General features: G+C 39.9%; 1 protein-coding gene across 1 annotated transcript in view; it reads left to right on the forward strand.

Annotated features, from left to right (window-relative positions):
- KLHDC1 (kelch domain containing 1) overlaps positions 1–13,766 on the forward strand; it is a 37,220-nt gene extending 23,454 nt beyond the window's left edge. Inside the window, exons 10-13 of the mRNA XM_021717959.1 lie at positions 833–905; positions 6,734–6,818; positions 8,937–8,989; positions 12,119–13,766. Of these exons, the coding sequence (XP_021573634.1) occupies positions 833–905; positions 6,734–6,818; positions 8,937–8,989; positions 12,119–12,305 (398 nt within the window). The 3' untranslated portion in view covers positions 12,306–13,766. The remainder of the gene's footprint in view (positions 1–832; positions 906–6,733; positions 6,819–8,936; positions 8,990–12,118) is intronic.
- Positions 13,767–19,532: the final 5,766 nt, after the last annotated feature.

Here is a 19,532-nt window from a genome sequence, read left to right on the forward strand (position 1 = left end):
GAACCCGCAGGCTCAGGCAATCCACTCACTTCGGCCTCCCAAAGTGCTGGGATTACAGGCTGAGCCACCGAGCCCGGCCTCCTAACTCTTAATCGAGTCAGTTTCCTACCTTCTAAATCAGTTAAGATTATGGTTGGCCAGGCTCAGTGGCTCAGCCTATAATCCCAGCACTTTGGGAGGCTGAGGCGAGTGGATTGCCCGAGCCCATGGGTTCGAGACCAGCTGGGACAACTTGGTGAGACCTTGTCTCTACAATAAAATAAAAAACAATAGCCAGGCGTGGTGGCGCGTGTCTGTAGTTCTGGCTACTTGGAAGGCTGAGGAGGAAGGATCACTGGAGCGCAGCAGGTTGATGCTGGGGTGTCTATGAGCTTGCCACTGCACTCCAGCCTGGGCGATGGAGTGAGACTCCAACTCAAAAAAAAAATGATTATGGTCATCTGGGTATTAGATAATCCCACTAAATTATTTTTAGTTTTGTTCACTGTGATGATGGCATTATAGTTATGTAAAAAATGTCCATTTTTTTAAGTAATCATACTAAAGTATGTTTGGGGAAAATGATAGGCAATCTAGGATTTCATTTTGAAAAATTAAGCAGTAAGAATAACAAAATGGAGTACATGTGGCAGAATCTTCAGAGTTGAATCTGCGCTATGTGGAAGTTCATTTGTCATGGTTACTCTACTTTTATATATGTTTGAAATTTTTTATGGTAAAATACACACACACAGAAAAGACAATATTTTAAATGTAGCATGATACGTTTGGGAAAAAAACTGAAATTGCATCCCAAAGACCTAAAAATTTTTGTACTGTGATAATATTGCAGGTGATGGTTGGATTCATAATATCACAACAAATTGTTGGAAACAACTTGCACATTTACCTAAAACAAGACCTAGGTAAGTCTAAAAGTTGACAAATAATAAAATAGTTAAGAATTTTTAAGTATTTAATTTTAGTACTGAATTTATAGTGTTTGCCATTGAAACCATAAGTCATCAGGAAGGATATCTTTCACATAAGCCTGATTTATCAAAATTATTTAATTATCATTTTAACTATATCTAATTGTTAGAAATGATCTGTCCCATTTTCACCCATATTTGCATATTTGAAAATATTCCTTTAGATAAATGTATAATGTTACCTGAGAACTATGAAGACTAGAATAATTAAAAGCATCATAGGATGTTACTATCCTTAAGAATTAGAAAAGAATAAAGTTAGCTTTAATAGTAGTTATTTATTTTGGAAGAGATTTAAAGCAATTTAATGAGAAAATTTTGCTTTCATGTTAATACAGTAGATGACAAATTATTATTTTTCTTTATTCGTGAGAGGATGTATTTATTAATGTGAATTTTTTGAAAAAGAAAATGTGTTAGTTACTTATGATATATTATAGAATTAAAAATTGTACAAACAAGGTACTATTATTAGGCTACAAACAAAACCACATTAGTATAATTCTTATTTTTTAAAATTTGATTGAATGGCATAATAAAAATATCTTCATAGGAAATTCATATTCAGCACATTATAATTATCATACTCAGTAATAGATCTTAATTCTTTTTCATGCCACGCATTTCAGAATTTTTTTACTACAGATTATTTATGCTAGTGTGAAGTCAATTTAATGATATATACTTTTGTTATTTAATAAATAACAAATAACTTACTTGAGAAAAAACCTGAAAATATTTACATGTATTTCGGTATTTATATTATACTAATAGTCATAATACATTTAGAGTTTATCATAACTACACATGTGATTTCCTGTATTTTCATGTATAAGATTCTTTGAAATGTATTATTTTAACAATTCTGGCTCTTTTGAAATGTACATTTTTTTAATTTAAAGAGTTTTATATTAAGATATGGGAGCCCAGAGTTCTAGTCCTTGCTCAGCTTCTACTTAGCTTTTTGGCTTTGAAAGTCACTTAAAGAAACTGAGCATCAATTTCCTCATCTGGAAATGGGAGAGTTGGACTAGATAATCTTTTAGTTTATTCCAGTTGTTTGATTGTATAAATGCATTAATTGTTGACCAAAGTGGTAGTTAATGTTTAATTTTTAAATTGTTCCTAATTTATATTTCAATCCTTAATGAGTAATTAGAGCAACACAACTATTGTCAATAATATACTAGTTAGAACTAGAGCTATGTAAAGAGATTTCTTTTAATTCAGCTGTGTCATGTATATAATATGCTTTATTAGGTTTAGGTAATAAGTTTAGAGCAGCTGTGAAAGGACATAAACTGTCAGTCTGTAGAAAGAACATCAGGTTGCAAGCTAGATGTCATCAAAATCAAGGCAGGAAAGGCTTTCCAGTGTTCTTCGATGATGAAATCCAGGCCAGAGTTTCCCTAAGGCAGATAAGACTGAGGCAGATCTATCTTCAGGTATGAGGTGAGGAGAGAACAGGTGGGATACAGTTGAGTGTAAGGAGAACATATATATGTGTGCATATATACTGATTTTAATGTGACAATTTAGTTAACTTCTGTAATCTGACAATTTAGTTAACTGGGAAAGGTTGCATTTTGTGCAACCTTTCCCAGTTATAATTTGAAATGTAAGCTGCCCAATTCTCCTCTCAAAATTCTGCAGCAGGACTTCTCAACCTTGGCATTACTGACATTTTAGACCAAATGATTCTTCATCATAAGGTGTATTATGCATTGTCGTATGTTTAGTAGCATCCCTGGTCTTTACACAACAGATTTCAGTAGTGCTACCTTTTCACTCCCTGAGTTGTAAAAATATCTCCATATACTGTCAAATGTCTTCTTGGGGGACAAATCGCCTATGGTTGAGAACCACTGTTCTGCAGTGTAGCACTTTGCTTCTTTAGGTCTCGCCTTTGTTTAAAAAACAAAAACAAAAACTATGTTGAAAAGCCATCTAAAAACCACATCTGATAAACTGTATAGGGGGCTGTCAGCAAGGACCTTTTTTTATGTATCTGTAAAAGATGCTGGATAAAATATTGGTACAAACCGGGCATGGTGGCTCACGGTTGTAATCCCAGCACTTTGAGAGGCTGAGGTGACAGGATTGCCTGAGCTCACGGGCTTGAGACCAGCCTGGGCAACTGGGCGAGACCTCATCTCTACAATACATGAATGAGTAAATAAATAAATTAGCTGGTGTGGTGGTGCACGCCTGTAGCTCCAGCTACTTGGAAGGCTGAGGTGGAAGCATCACCTGAGCCTAGCAGGTTGAGGCTGCAGTGGCTGTGAGCGTGCCACTGCACTCCAGCCTGAGTGACAGAGTGAGTCTCTGACCTCCCCTCAAAAAAACTGGTACATGGGTCTTTTTTTTTTTTATTTGAGTTGGAGTCTCACTCTGTCATAGGAGTGCAGTAGCATGCTCCTGGCCACCGCAGCCTCCATCTGCTGGATCTGGCGATCCTTCTGCCTCAGCCTTCCAAGTAGCTGGAAATGCAGGCGTGCACTACCATGCCTGGCTAATTTTTGATTTATTGTAGCAACAAGGTCTTGCCACGTTGCCTGGGTGGGTCTCAAACGCGCGGGCTCAGGCAATCCACTTGCCTCCGCCTCCCAAAGTGCTGGGATTACAGGCTGAGCCACCGAACCTGGCCAGTACATAGGGTCTTAAGTGCTGTTGGATCCCACGAGTATTGCCAAGGTTGCACAGCCTTCTCTCTAGGAAACTAACCTAGTCTTTCCTGTAGATGAGGGCATTCGTTGTATTCGATCTCCTTTACCCAACTCCTCCTCCGGTCCCCATCCCCAGTCTCACAACATAATCTGGGCTCTTGCTGAAGATTTAGATCAATTTATCTTCCAACACACAAGATGGAGAATTGGGCAGAGTATTTCCCAAACAGTATCTCTAATGACTGTGTTCTATTCTAAGTTGCAAATGCTTTTTTCATTGAATGTGTGTGGATGGGTGATTGTTTACAGAAAGTATCTGGGTATACAAATTGTACATAATCCCACTATTTGCACTTGTGGAACTTAAGTAAAAGGGATTAATAAAAATAAGTTGGCCGGGCATGGTGGCTCAAGCCTGTAATCCCAGCACTTTGGGAGGCCGAGGTGAGAGGATTGCCTGAGTCCAAGGGTTTGAGACCAGCCTGGGAAACTTGGTGAGACCTCGTCTTTACAATAAATCAAAACATTAACCAGGTGTGATGGACCATGCCTGTGGTTCCAGCCACGTGGAAGGCTGAGACGGAAGGATCTCCTGAGCCTACCAGGTTGAAGCTGCACTCCCTCCTGGGCAACAGAGTGAGACTCCGACTCAAAATAAAATAAAATAAAATGATAAAAATAAGTTGTGTATCTCAGTTTCTGGGAAGTATTAAAAAAGCTATGTGGTAATAAAATAAGTGATAATTTATAATTATTATTTGGACATCTGTTGTTTCAACAATTTGGTGTATTAAGAGTAATCAAGGTACTCTCAGAGTCAAAGCAATGATTTTGTAAAATGCTTAATTTATCCTCTAATATTGAGAAATGTACATGAACTTTTTTTGAGAGTTAGAGCCTCTGGGAATATTGAATTTTATTAAACCATAAAATTATTATTTGTAAATCATGTGAAATTGGAGATGAAAATGAGCTATCACACCATCTCTAAAAGAACTTTAGATGCTCTACTCCTTTATGAAATAACTTGTATATTTAACCACTGAATACTTTACATTGGCATTTTACGTTTGCTTTTGTTAACCTAAAATTTTTTTGGCCAGTTGTGGTGGCTCATGTGTGTAGTTCCAGCTATTCAGGAGGCTGTGGTGGGAGGATCATCTGAGCCCAGAAGGTGGAGACTGCTGTGAGCCATGGTCGCGCCACTCCAATCCTGTCTGGGCAACAGAGTGAGACTCTGACTCAAAAAAAAAAAAAAAAAAGTCTTTGGACACCTACTGGATGCAGAACTCTGCATTAGGCATTTTAATAGAGAAGCCTAAAATTAGATTCCCCAAGTTCCAGCGGTGCACTGGTACCCATTGGCAACCGCCTCCAGGCGGGATGGGGGGAAGCCCAAATCTGTAGCGTTTGTTGATTTCCAACGTGTTAATAATACTCCCACGATGGTTGACTTCAAGCTACCAATGTGATGTCTCTGAACATGGGGTTGAATGGAAACATCACAATCGGCTTCAACTAGCTGTGAGCTGTTCCAGCACATGACTGTGGCAGTTTCTGACCTCAAGGACCTTATAGTCTTCTTAGGTAGCTGCAAGACACACACATCAGTTAAAGTAGTGTGCCGAGCAGTTTATCTTCAGATGTAAATTAGGAGACAGTAAAATAAGCACATACGTGTTGAAGGGTGCAGAACAGAGGTAGTAACAGAACCAGTTTGGGTGTGCATTTGGAGCCTATTTTCAAGCCCCTGAAAGAATATCTTTTGTTATTTTACACACAAAAAATAGGGTAAACAAAACCTAGAGGAAGATAGAAGCTTTTCCCTTAGGAGAAACGAGGAAATGACCTTGCCTTAAGTAGAGGGCTCATTTGGGGAGAGGCGAGAATTAAGATTTGTGGGTAAAAGAAATAGCAGTTGGTCATAAATATCAGGAAATCTTCATGGTTAAAAAGAATATTTGAAAATTGTTAGTAATTGCTGGGGAGATTAGAGACAGAAATACTAGGAACATATGGTATTTTGTACTCAGAGTGGTGAGTAGCGCAACAGTGGAAATGTGAAGGGAGTGCCAAATTGGATTTGTCAGATGATGGGGAACAAAGAGTGGGAAATAAAAAGGCAAAAAAGGTAACACAGCAGATAGTAATAAGAAGACTGGGGAGGCCGGGCGCCGTGGCTCAAGCCTGTAATCCCAGCACTTTGGGAGGCCGAGGTGTGAGGATTGCCTGAGCCCAGGGGTTCAAGACCATCCTAGGCAACTTGGTGAGACCTTGTCTCTACAATAAATCAAAAAAAATAAATTAGCCGAGTGTAGTGACACACGCCTGTAGTTCCAGCTACATGGAAGGCTGAGACACAAGGATCGCCTGAGCCCAGCAGGTCATGGCTGTAGTGGCCATGAGCTGCCACTGTACTCCAGCCTGGCCGACAGGGTGAGACTCCAACTCAAAAAAATAAAAGAAAACTGGGGAAGGTGTCTGTTTCAGCAATCAGGTGATCCGTTCCTTTTTATTCTGTTTCAGGGATAATATTTATGAGATAAAAGGCCTAGAAAAAGGTTGACGTATATAATAGAGGTATTAAGTCATCTCCTTAACTGAAATGATGTAATTTAATGAACTCTCGGGGAATCTTTAAAACTAACCCAGGGCCCAGAGTGGTGCCTATAATCCTAGCACCCTGAAAGGCCAACGTGGGAGGATTGCTTGAGCCCAGGAGATTGAAACCTACCTGGGCAACATAGCAAGACCTCGTCTCCATAAAAAATGTTAAAAAGAACCAGACATGGTGGTGTGCACATGTAGTCCCAGCTCCTCAGGAGGCTGAGGCAGGAAGATCACCTGAGCCCAGAAGGTTGAAGCTATGGTGGGCTGTGAGCATACTACTGCACTCCAGCCTGGGTAACAGAGTGAGACTCCTACTCAAAAAAAAAAAACAAAACTTGAACCCCTTTAAGGATATTCCAGAATTCAAGTTCAGTCATGTCTCTCTTGAAACAAACTCAATTTTAGAGGATGTAATTTAGAACTGCTATGTAATGTACAATTTCTTCCTTAACAGTATTTCACTTGGTTTATAATCTTCAATCATAGGTTATGGCACACAGCCTGTTTGGGAAAAGAAAATGAAATAATGGTATTTGGTGGGAGCAAAGATGATTTACTTTCCTTGGATACAGTAAGAAAATCTTATGTCTATATATTTTCTCTAAATAATTGTGTTATTCAAACTAAATGGCTATTCAACAAAGATGTTGATATTCCGATATTGCAAAAATATGGAAGAGCATGATCAGAGTACTGTGGTATGATTAATATTCAGAATATTCATAAATTATAAAGCATTTTAGGATATTTGGGACTTTCAAATCAAAACAGATCTGTTAATTTTATTAGCCAAATTATTAAGAAGAGCTTTTGAAGTATGACTCTTCTTTTTTCTCTTATATAGGTGTCTATATTGTGTTGAACTAAAATATTTATATGTAATATTTGATAGATTAAAATAATATGTATAATGTCGATTCTAAGCAAACTAAATATCCATGAAATTTGCTAGCCAATCCTGCCAGAATATCACCAATACTGTTGAAGCTACCCTGTTTAGACTTGAGTCTTACCTGCTAGCTTTTCCCCTCAAGAGAAAACCACTTTGTTGAAATGTTTAAAGTGTATTTTCTTATTATTTTATGTGTCTTTTGCCAATGCTTTGCCCAACTGTTTTACATTTGAGTCTAAAGCATTTCAGTTTTAAAATCTGGTAAAATTAAGGTCAAAGGAAGAAATGAATAGCATTTGGAGAGTATTGTTCTTTCACTTCTAGCACCCTGGAAAATTCAGAGCAGGGTGGCCATTCATACATTGTGATAGGACAGGAGTTCAGGAACAATTGCTCTGATGCACATAGGACACTCAAGATTAGCAAAACTCTGAGCCATCAAAGATGGGGTACAATGAGCTGGAACCATACCTAGAGGGAAACAGCTCTCTTTCATCTCTTCAGGAACAGTTATCATGAGAACTGCTCCTATGGAGTGGTCAGCCCTGAAATAGGGTGGCTTCTCTCCAGGGAATTTGCTTTCTTTTGTAATTCTGAGGCCTCTAACTTAAATGTTTTGTATATGAAAGTTTTAGGTCAGTTGTAATCCCAGCTCTTTGCTGAGACAGGAGGATCACTTGAGGCCAGGAGTTCGATACCAGCCTGGGCAACATAAGTGAGACCAGGTCTCTGAAAAAAAAAAACAACAGTTTTAGAGCTTCCTTTGGCTTATAATTCAGAGCTTCACTAAAAGATTAAAGCTACAACTTTGCATTTATTTAAAAAGCAAATTTTGTTTTGTTCTCTGCCTGGCACTAGAAATCTTCATTTAGGGTACAAGGTTGATCATTAAAATAGGAATTCTGATTAAAATCAAGATCATAAATTAGGAAATTCTGAAGACCTATTTGAAAGGATTAGAGATATTTTCTGTGACTCTTCTACCATATTAACTTTAAATGAGAGACTCATTATTCAAGAAATCTTCCAGATCTTGATTTTCTTTTCTTTACTTTTCTTTCTTTCTTTTTTTTTTTTTGAGTTGGAATCTCTCACTCTGTCACCTAGGCTGGAGTGCAGTGGCATGCTCACAGCCACCACAGCCTCGACCTGCTGGTCTCAGGTGATCCTTCTGCCTCAACTTTCCATGTACCTGGAACCACAGGCACATGGCACCACACCCGGTTAATTTTTTGATTTATTGTAGAGATGAGGTCTTGCCAAGTTGCCCAGGCTGGTCTCAAACCTGTGGCTCAGGCAGTCCTCTCACCTCAGCCTCCCAAAGTGCTGGGATTATAGGTGTGAGCCACTGTGCCAGGCTGCAGATCTTGATTTTCAGATTAAGAATTCTTGGGGAATCCTGGAACCACTTGGAAAAGGAAAACAGGATAAAGAGGATATTTTAAAATAAGAGTTCTTTGAAATAAAAAATTTAGCTTGGAAAAACAAGATGTTTGAAAACCACTACTGTTACCATTTTAATTCACTTCTCAGAGAAGAACTTATTTCTGATATTTAAATTTGCAATTATGTAGGCTATTGGTGAGGTAAAAATTTGGTCACTGAAAGTTGGTAACCATGTACCCAAAGTTTGTGGATGGCAGGTATATACATGAGTGTGTGCATTTATGTTGGGTGTCAATAGCTAGAAGTATTTATTGCTGGTTTATACAATCACTTTTATATTTATAAAAACATCCTGTTAGTAATGCATGGTTATTTGCTGGAAGCCTGAGAATGCCTTTTCCTGTTGTCTAGGGCCACTGTAATGATTTACTGATCTTTCAGACACAGCCTCACTCACTACTCAGGTAAGTAAATTTATGATTTTACACATATGTGCTATGGATGAGAATTTGTTCCTCTTTTTGATGAGTTATAATACTTTTTAGGTAGTTTACAACTTGAATTCAAGAAAGCATTTACATCTTCCTAAGAGTATAATCAAATTATACTGGTGAACCATACACCAATATGAGTTTTAAAAGTTAAAATATACGGTACAGTCACATTTTTGTTTTGTTTGTAAAATTTCATTTAGTTTGTATGGTAATATTTATATGGTAATATTTCCTTAATTCTAAGCCTGACATTTTTTCACATTTTAACCTTTTGGAAATCAGAATGTGTTTAATAATAATACATATAATGTATATGTTATATACTATCATCCCTTGGTATCTGTAGGGATTGGTTCCAGGACCCCCTCCCTCAGATACCAAAATCCCTGGATGCTCAGAATCTATGAATGGCATAGTATTTACATATAACCTACATATGTCCTCCCATATAATTTATTTATTTATTTTGAGTTGGAGTCTCACTCCGCCGCCCAGGCTGGAGCCATGGCACGCTCATGGCCATCACAGCATCAACCTGCTGGGCACCCGCGAACCTTCCACCTCAGCCTTCCAAGTAGCTGGAACTACAGGCGTGCGCTACCACGCTCGGCTCATTTTTGATTTATTGTAGCGACGCAGTCTTGCCAAGTTGCCCGGGCTGGTCTCAAACCCGCGGGCTCAGGCAGTCCACTCGCCTTGCCTCCCAAAGTGCTGGGATTACTGGCTGAGCCCCTGAGCCCAGTGCCTCCCATATACTTGAAATCATTTCTAGATTACTCATAGTACCTAATACAATATAAATGCTATGTAAATAGTTGTTATACTGTATTGTATAGGGAATAGCCATAAGAAAAATAGTCTGTACATGCTCAGTACAGACGCATCCATCGCAGGCCTAACTACATTTCCAGTTCACAGTTGGTTGACCCTGTGGAGGAGGAGCTCCCAGTTGGAGGACTGACTATATATGCACACACACATTTAACACAGAAGACTCTTTTTTTTAACCCCAAAGCAGTTTTTGAATTGATGTGTGACTTATAGTGTCTTAACTCATACACTCTTGCTCTAAAAGGAGTCTATGCAAAATTTAGTGGAGGGATTATGGAAGAGGCCCCTACTTCTGCCTGTGAGAGTTGGAAGGAAGGATATGAAAGATGAGGAAATTGCTTAGTGAACAAACGTGGGATTTTTATAAGTGGGGGAATAACGGGGGAAGGAAGCGGGAGGGAGGGAGAGCAGGAGAGGACATGTGGTTCCGGGTATCTACTGTAACTTCCTGATGTTCTTCTACCACTCGAACCTCTTGAAAACCAATGGACTAGCTCAGACTGGCCCTTTCTGAAGTCTTTCTTAACTGCTTCTTCTCCTAACATGGTAGTTCCCAAGCTTGTCTACACATTAGAATCTCATAGGAACCTTCAAAAAGTGTTAATGCCAGCCGGGCTTAGTGGCTCAGCCTGTAATCCCGCGCCTTTGGGAGGCTGAGGTGAGGGGATTGCCTGAGTCCGCGGGTTCGAGACCCGCCTGGACAGCAAGATCTCATCTCTACAATAAATCGAAAAATCAGCCGGGTGTGGTAGTGCGCGCCTGTAGTTCCGGCTACTGGGAAGGCTGAGGAGGAAGGATCGCCGGAGCCCAGCAGGTCGAGGCTGCGGTGGCCGGGAGCGGCCACTGCACCCCAGTCTGGGCGACAGAGTGAGACTCCAACTCAAAAAAAAAAAGTGTTGATGCCTGAGTTCTGCTCCCACAGACTGTAATTAATCCAGGGTATGGTTTGGACTTTGGATTGCAAGTTCCTCATATGCAGGGATCAAGAAATATTTGAGGCCAGGCATGGTTGCTCATGCCTGTAATCCCAGCATTTGGGAGGTCAAGGCGGGAGGATTGTTTGAGAGGCCAGAAGATCCAGACCAGCCTGGATCTCTACAAAAAACAAGCAAACAAACAAAAAAACACTTTATATAAGCCAATCGTGGTAGTATGCCCCTGTAGCCACAGCTACTTGGGAGGCTGAGATGGGAGGATCACTTGAGCCCAAGAGGTTGAGGCTGCAGTGAGCTATGATAATGCCACACACTCCAGCCTGGGCAACAGAGCCAGACCCTATCTGTAAAAAAATAATAATAATAAATTTTGAAAAGGGAATTGTATTTGGAATGATACTGCCCTCTAGTGAATGGCAGGCCCCTAAGAGTAGAAACTCAAGTTGTCTCTTGCTAGTGCTTTGTGTATTCCATTCCTCTCTTCCAACCTGCTCCTTCTGGGTCGACTCAGGTCAATGCAGTCATTTATGAAGGAAATATGGGCGGTGTAAAGGTGGGTAGCAGATGCTTCCTCATGAAGTGATGGAGCAAAAGACCATTCTCAGAAAAGGGTCTGTGTTGACTGCGCTAACTGGAGGAATACATAAAAAGGGAGCTGCATCGATTAGTCTAGTTTGAAATTAAGCCTGAATCTTCTTTACTTGAAGAATATTCTGCATGATGAGTTGTATTTTCTCTTTTTTTTTTTGAGTTGGAGTCGCACTCTGTAGCTTAGGCTGGATTGCAGTGACATGCTCACGGCCACCCCAGCATGGACCCACTGGCCTCTGGGGATCCTTCCATCTCAGCCTTCCAAGTAGCCAGAAATACAGGCATGCACTACCACGCCCCGCTAATTTTTTATTTTATTGAAGAGACGAGGTCTGCCAAGTTGCCCGGGCTGGTCTGGAACCCATGGGTTCAGGCAGTCCACTTGCCTCAGCCTCCCAAAGTGCTGGGAATACAGGCTGAGCCACCGAGCCCAGCGGTATCTTGTTTCTGTTGCATTTTGGACAGATACAGTCTCTAGCTATACACATATATGCTTATTGTGGTGCTTTGGGAAAAAAAATGAATAGGATTCCAAACAATACAAAGGAATGCACTGTCATGTAAATTTTTTGTAGTGATTTTTACTTTTAACAATACTTAACTGGGCAACCCCTTCGGGTCCCCTCCCACTGTGGGAGCTTTTCTGTCCTCTCAATAAAGCCTGCTTTCTCAAAAAAAAGAATACTTAACTATAAATATTTCATATTAGTTCAAAACTAATACTGTTATGTTTTATTTACAGGTCATGCCTCGACTGTATTGGTAAAAATGCTATCATTTTAGAAAGTCAGATATCTTTATTACCTCCTAAGCTTCTGCAACAAGTACTCAAAAAAATAACATTTTGGACTGCAGCTAATCACCGAGAAGAACAAAGAGTCCAAAAAGAAGAAACAGAAAATAAATATCAGTGGATCAGTAGCAATTAAATTGTTTTGATCAGACTATATATTTACACTCCTAAATTGCAGGCTTTACTTAAGGGATAAAAATTGAAACACAAATGCTGTTAAAGTGATCATATGCCATGGGATATATGGAAATAAGATGTTAATGCAGATTGTATTTGTAAATAAACTTCCTTCTGAGCTGGCGAACAGATATTCTTTCTGAAAGTACAATTATAACAGATTTTAACTCAGTGTGTACTCTTTATTGGAAAGATTATGAAAACTTGAGAATAAGAAATTATCCCCAGAACTTCAGATATCCTCCAACATGATTTTATAGGTGTGTGTGTGTGTGTGTGTGTGTATAACTTATTAGTGTTATGTATAAGTTATATATATATATACACACACACACATCTATAAAATCATGTTGGAGGATTTCTGTATATACAGCATATATATATACACATAACATTATATATAAGTTATATACACATACATATATAAAATTCAGAAAGAATAAATTTTCTCAAGTTGTTTAAACATTACCTAAGTTTCTCCCTAAGTAAGTTATTAAATAACTTCTCCTTAAATAACTAATACAAGTGGCCAAAAATTACAAAATAGGCAAACACCAGTATGGTATTAAATAATTAACTTCTATTCTTTTAGCACTTACCTAGTAAAGAATTCTTTGGCATCGTATTTTTTTCTTCCTCTTTATTTGAGTAGGGGAATAAATGTCTTCAACTGTCCCTTCATTCCCCCTAAGTTATTAGTTTTTCCAGTTTCATGTCTTAAAGAATATAAAGTGGAGATTTATTTATCATACAGACTTTGAAGTATTGAGAAGCAGTATATTTATTAGCTTTTGAGACACATTAGAATACATTTTGCCTTGGAAGAGTGCTTCTGAAGTCCTCCATGTGTCATGAATTGGGGTGGTAATCTAGTCATTTGACTTGTTACAACACCCTTCAGGCTGACCCAAACATTCTACGGAGTTGATGCTCAAGACACTAAGAAGTTGAAAATTGAATACACTCCCTTTTGTTTTCAGCATTACATCTATACAGGAATATCTCTATTTTTCTCAAACTGATACTTTTGTCATAACTAAGAAATTTTTCTTCATAAATTTTTCTTCAATCATGTTCTTCTATTGAGTTACTCATTACAATTAATTACTTTAAAGCTTGGTATATAAAATCATTCTCCACAGTACCACCATGCAAGCTATCTCTGAAGTTTAAGATGTTAGAAAAAATAGATTTCTATATTTAAATATGTATAATTTGTAATGAAAATTATAGTAGTTTGTAGTATTTCATTAAATTTTAGAGATATATTTCATATATGTACTATATTTTGGATGTGTAAAGCTTCTATTTATGTATTGAAATATTTTTTTACATTTTATTTATTGTAAAAGTATATCGAATTACTGTTTTCATTTTTGTCAGTGTGAACCAGTTATTAGAGTTGATTGTGCAAAAAATATTTCAGTGTGTTTTCATTTTTTTCTTACCATTTTTAGGCCGAACCACATTTAGAACATGAATCTTACACATAATATACATCTTAGAAGTAACTGTCTTATTGCTATGAGCTTCAGTATCAGCCTTTTAAATATAAATCAGCAGTGATTTATATTTAAGGCAGAAATATGCCAAAATCTAGTTAGTAATAGATGATATTGAGTGGAAAGAATGGCTCCTAGATTACGTGAATGCCTTCTCCAGCCTCTTGGGAAAACACTCATTTTTAAGTTGTTTACTTGGAACATTAAGAGTTGGAACAGCCCCCTCAGAATTCACAGTCTTATTTTGGCTTTGAAAATGAAAATTTTTATATTATCTATAGCAACGAACACTGGTGCTGTTCTTATTTGACTTCACACACTGTGCTGCTTCAGTAGGTTATGTGTTCTGAAGTAGGTGCATAGGAGTGACGGGGAATTCTGATCTTTACTCTCAATTTCAAAAATTTGGCTTAAACCAGGGCTTCCCTGCTGTTAGGAGATACAGAAATTTTAGGAGCTGGCAGAGTCAGTTTTGCAGTTCCATAGGCTAAGCAGTATTCATGCCCCACTTCTCGCCAGCTAATGGTTTACCGTCAACTTTTGTGCTGGTGACCTCTTCAGGGAATGGAGCCCAACACAAGAACAGCCTCATAGCTTTACCTCTGAACTCTTCCTTGCCGGCTCTGTGTTTGGAAGGTGATTCTAGAAGCATTGATGGTTTGTCCAGTTAGTTCACAAAATGGGTGTGCAGTCTGATTCTCAAGGAAAAAAGAATATCAGGGTATTCTTACAGTTGTCAAGAAGGTTTCTTTTAAGGTATTATATGGTTTTTTGTTTGCTTTTTTGAGGGTCTCGCTGTGTTACCGAGGCTGGAGTGCACTGGCCCAGTCATGGCTCACTGCATCCTCAACCTCCTGGACTCAGGCGATCCTTCTGAGCACCTGAGGGACTGCAGCTGCACACCACCACACCTAGCTGATTCTTAAATTTTTTTGCAGAGATGAGGTCTCACTATGTTGCAGCGGCCTCAAGCAGTGTTCAGGCAGTCCTCCTGGCGTGGCTTCCCAAAGTGCTGGGATTACAGGTGTGAGCCCTCGCACCCGGCCTTAAAGTATTGTCCTTTTTAAGATGATAGAATAAGTAGCACATTGAAATTAATGTAATTTTTTCCAAGTAGTATCTTTGTACAAACACCTTTAAAAAGAATACTAGACTCTTGTATCTAGAAACTTAAAAATATCTTTTAGAACTTTGTACATGGTGTCAGCTAACACACACAGTCATACACGTTCACTGATGTGTTACTTTTATGTGCATATGAAAAATAACATCAAATAAATTCACCAAGACGGAATCATTTTCAGGGTAGTACATGCTGTTGACAAAATTTAGACTTCAGAATATTTGGAAGGAAAGGAAACAGTGTTAAGAAACAATCCCCACCCACCGTTTTCGGTCCCTTTTTTCCATTGTATTAATATAATTCTATAGAAATTTTTGGTTTGATGAAGTCTCATAGAGACCAGCACGTGGGCACAGCAAGAACATTTTCTCAAATCGCTCAAAGTCCATAGTTTACATTAGGGTTCATTCTTGGTGCTGTACCTTCTGTGGGTTATGATATGTAGTGACGACATGTCTCCTTGTAATATACAGTTTCACTGCCCAAAAAATCCTCTGTGCCCTGCCCGTTCATTCCCCCTTCCCCCACAACTCCTGGAAACCACCGACCTTTTTACTATTTACATCGTTCTGCCTTTTCCAGGATATCATATAGTTGCAGTCATAGTTGCACAGCATTTCAGAATGCCATAGAATGGAGCCCTTTCAGATCAGCTTCTTTACTTAGCAATGTGCATTGAATTTTCCTTCGTGTCTCTTCATAACTTTGGCAGCTCATTTCTCAGCGCTGAGTAACATCCCGTCGTCTGAGTATACCATGGTTGATCCATTCACCTACTGAAGGAAATCTTGGTTGCCTCCAAATTATGAATAAAGCTGCTGTAAACATGTGTGTGCAGGTTTTTATATGACCTAAGTGCTTAATTCATTTGGGTAAACACCAAAGAGCAAGACTGCTGGATCATATGGTAATAGTATATTTAGTTTTGTAAGAAATCACTAGACTCTCCTCCAAAGTGGCTGTAGGCCTACCAGAAATGAACGAGAGTTTCACATCTTTGTCAGAATTTAGTTGTTGTCAGTATTTTGAATTTTGGTCATTCTGCTTGATGTGCAGTGGCATTTCATTGTTTTAATTTGCAGTGCCCTAATGACATATGACGTTAAACATCTTTTCATATGCTGATTTAACATCTGTGGATCGGCCAGTCGTAGTGGCTCATGCCTATAATCCTAGCACTTTGGGAGACTGAGGGGAGAGAATTGCCTGAGCCCGTGGGTTCAAGACCAGCCTGGGCAAATTGGTGAGCCCTCGTCTCTACAATAAATAAAAAAATTCGCCAGGCATGGTGGTGCAAACCTGTAGTTCCAGCTACTTGGAAGACTGAGGCGGAAGGATCGCCTGAACCCAGCACATCAAGGCTGTGGTGGTTGTGAGCAGTGTGCCACTGCACTCCAGCCTGGGCCAGAGACTCTGACTAAAAAAAACAAAAAAAAAAACCTTCAGACCATTTGATCCAGAGGAATACGTTCCAAGTGTCCTACAAGGGGCCCACCCTTCAAAAGACAATTCCAGTTTTGGGGGTTCCCTTCTCGTAATTTCCATTTTCTTTTAAGAAGGCGAGCAAGTCATAAGCAGTGATTAAAAGCTTGGGAGTCTTGTTGTTTTGTTAAGACAATTGATGGATAGTAAATGAAAGCAGGCAGTATAAATATGTCTCAATATAGATATTCACGCAAAGTAGGACATGTGATGTACTCCAAGAATCTAAAAGACATTGACATTTTGGGGTTGCTATATACCATATAGGTCAAAATTAGATTTTTCTCAAATGAATGACAAATCTCAAAACAATTTTTTTTTTTAATGCAATTGCTGACTTGTATGCCAGCCATTACTAGAGATGGCTTTTAGTTTGAGAACCGCTTAGTCTCGGGATCCCTTTACATGCCTAAGAATTAGTGAGGGCCGGGCACAATGGCTCACATGTATAATCCCAGCACTTTGAGAGGCCGAGGTGAGAGGATTGAGCCCATGGATTTGAGACCAGCCTGGGCAACTTGGCGAGACTTCATCTCTACAATGGAAAGAAGAAAAAAAAAAGCTGGGCATGGTGGCGCAGGCCTGTAGTTCCAGCTACTTGTAAGGCTGAGGCGGAAGGATCACCTGAGCGCAGCAGATAGAGGCTGCGGTAGCCGGGAGCATGCCACTGCACACCAGCCTGGGTGACAGAGTGAGACTCCAACTCAAAGAAAAAGAAAAGAATTAGTTCCTTCAAGAGCTTTTTTTGTTTCCTGAGTGGAGGAGTCTCACTCTGTTGCCCAGGCTGGAGAGCAGTGGCACAATCACAGCTCACTGCAGCTTCGACCTCCTGGGTTCAAGATATCCTCCCACCTTAGTCTCCCAAGTCGCTGGGACTACAGGTGCAGGCCCGCATGTCTGGCTAATTTTTTTTTTTTTTTTGCAAAGACATCTCGCTATGTTGCCCAGGCTAGTCTCAAGCAATTTCTCCCACCTCAGCCTTCCAAAGTGCTGGGATTACAGACATGAGCTGCTATACTCAGCCAAGGGCTTTTGTTTATGTGATAGATTATTGATATCTGCCATATTGGAAACTAACACTAATTTTAATTTACTTTAATTTTATACTTTATTCATTGAAAATAACAAAACTATTCTGTTAACATAAATAACATTTTGAATGAAAAAACTTTATTTTCCAAATAAAAGAAAATTCAAAAAGAATGACATTGCTTTACATTTTTACAAGTCTGTTCACCAGGAACAGTGGCTCATGTCTATAATCCCAGTACTTTGGAAGACAGAGGGGATAGGATTGCCTGAGCCCAGGGGTTTGAGACCAGCCTGGGCAACTTGGTGAGACCTCATCTCTACAATAAATTTAAAAATTGGCAGGTGTGGTGGCTCACACCTACAATCCCAGCACTTTGGGAGGCCGAGGTGAGAGGATTGCCTGAGCCCATGGATTCGAGACTCGCCTGGGCAACTTGGCGAGACTTCATCTCTACAATAAATCAAAAAATTAGCCAGGCATGGTGACACATGCCACTTGGAAGGCTGAGGTGGAAGGATCACCTAAGCCCAGCAGGTCAAGGCTGCGGTGGTCCTGAGCATGCCCCTGCACTCTAGCCTGGGCAACAGTGAGACTCCAACTCAAAAAAACCAAAACCAAACAAAAAACCTGCTTAGTAAAAGCTAGATTCTCGTATTTGCTTCTGCATTTAATGTATTGCATATGTGATCTGACTGACTTATATGGAGAAAATGGCCCCAAGAGTTCCCTGAGAAGCCCCAGAAAAGGTGTCTCTGGGCACTCAAGCGGCCTGGGACCACACTTTCATACACAGTGAGAAACTCTGCTTCTGGTACAACTAATCAATGTGTTTCAGAGTATCTTTTGTTATTGTTCTCATAAGTAGGATAAAAGTATGGTTTGATACATGAATAGTAACTGACTAAACCAAAGTGGCCAATATAGTGTTTTATTAAATGGCATATATATGTGAAATACATACATATCTAACATACTTTTTTGTGAGTCAGAGTCTCACTCTATCGCCCAGGCTGGAGTGCAGTGGCACGCTTACAGCCACCACAGCCTTGACCTGCTGGGTTCAGGCAGTCCTTCCACTTCAGCCTTCCAAGTAGCTGGAACCACAGGTGCACAAGACCATGCCCAGCTATTTTTTTAAATTATAAATTATAGAGAGGAGGTCTCCCCACATGGCCCAGGCAATCCTCTTGCCTCTGCCTCCCAAAGTGATTGGGATTACAGGCATGAGCCACCGTGCCTGGCCTATTTAATATACTTTTGACTCAAGGCAAATCTGTATTGATTTATGCATCCAGACTTGTTTGTTTGGAGTTGGAATCTCACACCGTTTCCCAGACTGGAGTGCAGTGGCCGCTCCCAAGCACTGCAGCCTCGACCTGCTGGGCTCTGGCAATCCTTCCACCTCAGCCTTCCAAGTAGCTGGACTACAGGCGTGTGCCACCACGCCCAGCTAATTTTTGATTTATTGTAGAGATGAGGTCTTGCCAAGTTGCCCGGGCAGGTCTCGAACCCGCGGGCTCAGGCAATCCACTCACCTCAGCCTCCCAAAGCGTTGGGATTACAGGCTGGGCCACCGAGCCGGCCCAGACATGTTGTTTATGGTACTGGATACAGGCTCCTGGAAGCTTCCGGTCCTTAGGGTACTGAGGCTAGAATGTAGCCAGTAGAAACTTGGGTGATCATTGGGTGATCATTATTATATTTATAATGCCACCACAGCAGAGCAATGGACTTGTTCAAAGAGGAACTCTTCATAAGGATTGCACAAGTACAATATTAGAAACATTCCTCAGCCTATTCTTGACTCCTATGGTCATCACTCCCATTGCCATGGTAATCACTCAGAGCTGCCACAGATATTTTCTGAGTGCTCTGTTGGGGAAACAGAATTAAAAACAAAATCTTAGCCAGGCTTGGTGGCTCAGCCTGTAATCCCGCGCCTTTGGGAGGCTGAGGTGAGTGGATTGCCTGAGCCCGCGGTTTCGAGACCCGCCTGGGCAACTTGGCGAGACCTCATCTCTACAATAAATCAAAAATCAGCCGGGC

The sequence above is a fragment of the Carlito syrichta genome, unplaced genomic scaffold, assembly GCF_000164805.1.
Source record: "Carlito syrichta isolate Samal-C Ts95f unplaced genomic scaffold, Tarsius_syrichta-2.0.1 Scaffold311588, whole genome shotgun sequence".
Classification (NCBI taxonomy): Eukaryota; Metazoa; Chordata; class Mammalia; order Primates; family Tarsiidae; genus Carlito; species Carlito syrichta.